The sequence below is a fragment of the Schistocerca piceifrons genome, chromosome 7 (genome assembly GCF_021461385.2).
Source record: "Schistocerca piceifrons isolate TAMUIC-IGC-003096 chromosome 7, iqSchPice1.1, whole genome shotgun sequence".
Taxonomy (NCBI): domain Eukaryota; kingdom Metazoa; phylum Arthropoda; class Insecta; order Orthoptera; family Acrididae; genus Schistocerca; species Schistocerca piceifrons.
The window spans coordinates 551,928,234-551,935,396 of NC_060144.1; the positions used below are offsets into that span (position 1 = coordinate 551,928,234).

The 7,163-nt window shown below is 37.8% G+C and overlaps 1 protein-coding gene across 1 annotated transcript in view; it reads right to left on the reverse strand.

Moving 5' to 3' along the window:
* The window catches only part of LOC124805157 (carbonic anhydrase-related protein 10-like), a 383,495-nt gene extending 376,673 nt beyond the window's left edge, over positions 1 to 6,822 (reverse strand). The window contains exon 1 of the mRNA XM_047265635.1: positions 6,731 to 6,822. Within this exon, the coding sequence (XP_047121591.1) occupies positions 6,731 to 6,812 (82 nt within the window). The 5' untranslated portion in view covers positions 6,813 to 6,822. The remainder of the gene's footprint in view (positions 1 to 6,730) is intronic.
* Positions 6,823 to 7,163: the final 341 nt, after the last annotated feature.

Below are 7,163 nucleotides of genomic sequence, written 5' to 3' on the forward strand. Positions count from 1 at the left end.
TTACAAAATTGCTGTGCAGTGACTTTATCAAATTAGTAATATCCTGCAGCAAATCAATGTTATGTCCGTCAATTGCCTTTTAGTTGAGAAAGACTAGTACGTTTCATCTCTCCATGATCTGAGTAAATGAAAATTCAATCTTTACAACGTCTCCCCTTTCGGAATTGTTATTTGACTTCCATTACAACGGTTTCCTTATTCTGAGCATCATCTTGGTGAAAGATTTTTGCGCATACTTTGCTGCAATATTATAGTATACTCATGTGCTGTAAATATAGCATTGAATTTTCTCATTTTACTAAAACATGAATTTTTAATGGAATCATTCCATTCGTCAGATAAAAAAGTATACAGTAATTTTACGTTGGAAAAAATTATAATTCTCTTGATAAAAGCTTCTGGAAAGTATATATTAAGAAATGTGATGTTATAAATTTGGCGTGTATTTCATATTGTCATTTAATACAGTATTTCGAGAAACATATGTTGAATGGAAATGATATGCACTTCTTTTTGTTACTTGAATAGTGTCGCAATGAACACAAGTTAAACATGTCTTAAAAATGTACGGGTCATAAACGCAAAACTAATTCGACTTTGAGTGAGTCTGTTCCCATGCAATGATTGCTTTACTGATAGTACATGTAAAAGAATAAAATTTCCAACACCTATTAATTGAGGGTGTGGCAGTAATTGCCGTAGATTTTAATTGGAGATCTGCATCGTTAATTTCAATGTTGAGCAAGAGCCTATATTAGTTATGTAAACATTATAGCACTTATTCGTTTTGTTTCAAAATGATATTTATTTCTTCATTTCTCAATCATAGCTTGCATTTATCCCAAACACTTGAAGCTAGTAATGCTTGACAACTGGAAATTTTTTGTTTGTTAATTTCTTTCATATACAGATATAGAAAGATACACTCAACAGCAATGTTGAATATTTATGAAATGTGAGGGTCAACAGTATGTTTCTATAATATCTTCTAGTGGATTAGACCCACGATCTGAAAGCGATGCATCAGCTGCAGAAAATTGTATCTGAAAATAAACTAAATGTCATCTGCTTTCTATGTACCACGTATGTTTTTACGTGCTGAGGAATAATATTCTGTTATATACGTAATTAATTAAAAGACCGCTTAAAAATGCTCAAAGCAAGGGAGATGGCTCAGTTAGCTACAGCAAAAGTAGTTAACACATAAATATGTTCGATGAGAGATTCTTCCATTAATCGTGATATTTCTAGTCAAAGTATATTGTTACGGCAGTGAATATTCGCATATCAATTCAAGTCCAAGTTACTCTACAGTTAGAAATACTCACATGTCCTGGCCAAAAGAAAGTTATTTTTCTTTATTACATAGAATGTTTTCGAAACACAAGCAATTCATGGTCGTTCCTTCAAACAAAATAAACGTAGTCACATATATTGATAAGTTGGGATGACATCAATGTCTTAGGTAAATTTGCTTCTGTTTTAGTCCGTGATGTTTCATTGCCGCTAAATGAATAGTGTTATGCAGGTAATAACATATTGCATTGCATCCTGTGAGGTCTGATTTTTACGACATAGGTAATTAATACCAAAACGATGTTTATATTCAGTCAAGAATAATAATCTTCATTGGTATTTACTGTAGATTATATAGTTAGAGATATGTTCCGTAACTGATATGGAAATGGCTTACAGAAATGTCTGACTAAATGCTACATTCGTTGCATATTTTGGAAGTAATGATGCTAGAAAAAATCATGTTGATAGAGCCACAAATGTTCAAGTAGGTATTCTGGAAATGAATACCTCTCACTTTTGAATAAATTAGCCAGCAGTATGAACCAATTCTAAGGCAGCAATAGTTAGGAGCGAGTAGACTGATAAAATATAACAGATCCCCTGTTTAATTTCTAAGATAAAGGTACGTTGGTTGTTATGTATTTTGTAGAAATTCACTGTGATGTTTCAGTGCGACACATTAAAATTACGAATTATGAGCAGATAAAAATATCTCTGTGGACATTCTAAAACATCATTTACGTGCACTGTTAGATGATCCTGAACTGACAATTAAGTTCAATTGTGTAAAATATCCATAGTGACAATATCGCTTATGTTTCCCTACGCCAAAATATAGCAACCGATGTGGGCATCAACTTGGATATTGCTTTGCACTTAAGGAGTAAAATGCCTGAAAATGAGGTACTAATCTTTGACATAAAGCATGCAACTGCCAATAAATTCATTTGTAACTGATCAAATAGATAGGTTCTCAAAATGTTTGTCATTTTTTTACAAGTTGTAGCTCTTCAGCTCTGTAAAAACATCCGGGCTGAAAGATTTGTAGCGTACAATTTCGTAAGGAACTAAATCTGAAAATATGGCTCTTTCAAGTAAACGTCGCTGGAGAAAAGGATGCTACACATTAGTACTACAATTGAAGCTTGCACAGTTTATTTTGCATGGTAAAGCGTAGCCCAGTAGCGAAAGTCCGGAAAAGCAAAAGTTGAAAAATTGGTAGCGACCATTCTAGCAAATGGCCAGTAATACAACTAACACCATTTTGCATAAATAATTTGTGAAACAACTTTCTCAGTTTTCTTAACTCATTAAATTAAATGTTGTAATATTGTGTCCACCACTTAACTTGAAATCCATAGCAATGGACTTCTTTAACGTCTTTCGGTGGGAAAATGATTTTTTCATTTTTATTAATGTACATTCTGTTTCCTATCAATGTAATAGATACGACGATCACGCGAATTACACCCATTTGAGGCTTGCTGAAAACTCGCCATGTGATTCAAATGAAAGGAAGGCAAAGAAAAGTGGGGAAATGGGAGGTGTAGGGTGAAGGGAACGTGCACGCTACAACGGAGACATGTGACTACGAGCGTTAATGCTCTATTATGTCCCAATTCTTCCAAAAGATAACATGTCAGCCATTAGTTTGCTGATATTGGCAAGTGATGGAAGTAATTCCCTCCATTTCAACAGACAATATTTTCATGTATTTATATGAAGAGCACAGGTCATTATGCCGTTTTAAGATAGAAGTAATGTTTAATTCCGAAAGATTTTTTAAATTTTATCGTTTACGTTAGTATTTTGTAGAAATAAATTACTCTTCTGTACTTCGTGCAGTCGCCTTCATATCTTGATATTTTATACGCTTTGTTAGCTCCCACAGATCTAGTATTTTCTTATTTGTTCTCCCCCTTTTTTCTTTATCAACGTTTTTCCTCACGATTTGTTTGTTAACAACATACTGCGTCTACACAAAGTTTCATTTTTGTTGTTTATATAGTTAGCATGAGATTTATCGGCTCAGTGACCAGTTTCAAAATATCTTCGTTGGAATATTTTGCTGGACAAGCGGTTCTCACTGGCCTTCAGCAAAGCAAATTTGCTTTGCTTCTAAGAGTTTTCTGTCTGTCTACAAAAGGTGTTTAGGTTTCACCTTCATTAGAGGGACACTCCGGGTTAAGGTACCGACAAACTGTTCTTCTCTGCACAAAACAATCGTTTGTCTTCTTTCATAGTAAGCACATATCGTTGTTGCCATTAATTTTTTGCTTTCTTTGTTGCACCTATTGTCTTCCGTAATTAACGTGCTTCAATAGCAAATCATATGTCGTAACTGAAGCTCTTTCAAATATTGATGAATTATGTTCGTCTCATTTTTAAAATTTTTAAGATCAGTACTTTTTTCTATTAAATTTAATTTTAGTTTCTTCTTAATTGCTGCAAATCTTGAAGATATGTTCCGCATATTTTTATCCATCTCAGCTACTAAAGGTACATTTTCCGCTGGCTTTATCCACTGAATAATAATTCTGTTCGCTTAATCTCCAAAGGTTTTCGTTTTGAAGGTTTTTCTGTTCAGGTGATAAGTTAAATATGATGTTAAAAGCCGATAAAGAGGAAAATGCATGTACGTATTTCCACGAAGGTCTAATAATTGTGTCAGATGGAAAAAAATTAGCTCCAGATTCTACAGGTATTCACTGATTAACTACTTACTTCGCTGGTATTTTTCTCGTGATTACTTACTTGCACAAACTTTAGCGGTCCCTTTCTTTTTCTTGCAATTCACAACATAGCGAGATTATTATCTGAAATACCAATGTCCACTGCAAGTGGACTTAGATGGGAAAGTGATGTTCTGGACACTACAATATCTCTCATTAAAATCTGATTCACTATAATATTACTTACCGTGTTGGTAGCCAACTGTAAACAGACTACATATGAAGCTATACAATCAAAAAGAAAAAAAATGTCCTTCCATTATAACAGATAAATCAGAATATGTCGGTAATCATTCTCTTGTACAGCCACACCCTTCCACAAAAAGAGTAACATCTGGAGAGGAAAATTCAGTGATGTACTGGCTATTCAAAGTGACATCACTGTCCGCCATTGATTATGAAAACGGACGCCGGCACACTATCGCCGGCTACTTGTGGTTTTAAGCTTTCATGCTGCCTGAAATGCACATTTCTTGATATAAGTTCATTTATTTAGCAGAAAAATTGTTCAGCACAATACTCACAGTAATTTAACGTATTTGACGCTCCAGCCAATGACACTCATTGACGAATTTATGAAGCCAAACTAATTTCAGAAGATATCAAACCTCCAGTGCTTCAGTAAGTTATAGCGCTTCTTTTCCATTTTAGATAGTTGAAAATATCCCGTGACCGACATACGTGGATGGTTGTCTATACAGCGTGGACAACAACGCATGGAAATAATCTTTTGTTGTAACACAGTGCGCAGAAATGACGAAAATGACCACTTGTTTTGGTTTGTGTTGGCATCTAGTAGTCATCTGAAATTGGCGGCGTTTATTTACACGATATACTCTTCGGTTTCCATTGCCCAAATCGTCAGGGCTGATGTTTCGTGTGTACAATTTTAAGTGAACTGCTGCTAAATTATAGTACTTTCTACCACATTACATGTTTAGAGATGTGTTTGTAAACCACCTTTTTGAAGGCCACTCGCAGCAATGGCTGATAGTTAGGTTTTGTAAATAATATAATGACGCGGACGCGCAGAAACGCAGAAACGTTTTACTGGCGGCGACAGCACTGGTGAAAAATTACGCCCGCACCATGACATTCATATCCGTGGAGGTACTTGCCACAAACCACGCTTATGTAATTAAATAGTGAATCTTATTTTGGTGTAAATGCGTGGTGTAACTCTCAGACAGTACTCCAAGGAAAGAAACGAAAATTTACCACAGAAATCAAATGTGGCTTATGGTTAGACAACATAAGAAATACGATAGTGTAAAAAAAGTCGATGGAATTAGTTGATTTCAGAATTTTGTAACTGTTGCAACAACAGGCGTAAGTCACGTGCCAGACAACAAAATTTTCCCAGAGGAACAAAATATTGCATATATATATATATATATATATATATATATATATATATATATATATATATGTATATGAGAAGAAATGTCTATAAAGCATGTGACAACAGGACTTCAGCTAAATGGGAGACGTGCAGAAGAATAATTTCATTATTATCTGGTTGAACGCAGCGCAGAATTGTATCAGCAATGAATACTGAGAATGTTACGCGCCGTTTGTCGAATGTGTGATTTGTTTACCACAGCGTGTTTCGGTATTACACAAGCCCATTAACGAGTGCTGTTGCATTTAGGAGGACAACAAGTTGGAACAGAGTCTGAAACGCGAGGTTGGCACAGCTAAGAAATGGATGGGGAGAGAGGGAAATTATGAAATAACGTGACAGAACCGTGAGGCGAAGAATGTGGTGGAAATGAAAAACATCTTCAATCAGCGATGGCTTATCATCTTATGACTGAGAGTTGGTAAGCGTAATGCATTGCGATTTGAAGAAAAAGGGTGACTCCTGTCAAATTCAGGGAAAATATTAGAGAAAATATAGATTTTTTACGCATTATAAAAGGAATGCATCAAAGTGTTAAACAAAAAGACGGAAGTGTCTGAGGGGCAGTCCTGGGTCTCCTTCAGTGTCGTCCCCGTTGAGAAGCAGCCGTTTTTCTAATATACTTTGTGGTTACGCTCAAATGTTTCCTGTAGTTTAGTCAGTATGGATCCAATCACTGTAACATGGATTTAATTTTCGTTTTTAGAAATTACTTTGACATACATATGAATTCTCATCGTTTGCGGCTGTGATGTGTAAGTTACGTGACAGTACAATCTTTTGTGTATGAAGGACGTTGCCTTTAGTTATTAAATGACGTTTTTGAGAATGCTAAGGGCCAAATTGATATGTTCAACGAAGAGTTTGTTTGTCTGACAATGAATGTTTGCTTCTTGTTGTTTACTTTTGACGGTTTGTTACGGCATAGTAATTTATAACGTATGAAATATTACGGGGCAATATATAGTGATTTTCATGGCTGTCAGTGTATCTAGCATTATGACGTAATGAGCTGTGTTTAATTGGTTTAGATCGCTCGATAGCGGGACATTGTAATCCCGAAAAATGTTGTAGTAAGTAGATCACATATTCCACAACTGGGGCGTAACATTCTCAGTGTTAATCTCACCTTTGCTGCAAATGATGTCGGGACGCTCCTTACCAGTAACGTCGAAAATTCGTCTAAGTAAATATCGAGCGTATTCAGGGGCAGAGAGTGTTTCTACAATAGCTAATGACATTGCTAAGCAGCATAGCGATCGCATTTTCAGCAGCGGCAGGGCAGCGGACGACTCACCGTGCAGCACGAGGCAGAGCGTTAGGGCGGCGGCGAGCACGTGCGTCGGCGGTGGCGTCGGAGGCGGCGTCGGCGTCGGCATGTCGCGGCGTGTGCCGCCACGCTGGCGCGCTGCGTCGTCGCCGGTAGCGCGTCGCCGCCGGACTGGCGTCGCGACGCCTGCCCCCCAGGTCGCCGCCACCGAGCGCGCGGGCCCGCCTCTCCCTTCCCCTACCACTCCCCTCCACCCCTGTCGGCCCCCTCCCCACCACCCTAACCCGTCTACGGTAGCGCCGCTCGGCTCGGCGCGGTCCAAGCCGCCCCACCGCCGACAACCGGCGGAGCACCGGTATTAACCCAATTTCGAAAGAAGCCTTCGGATAACCCACATCCCCGGCCCCCCCTCCACATCTCGGGCCGCGCTCGACGGCTGTGATTGGCGGAGAGGGAGCGC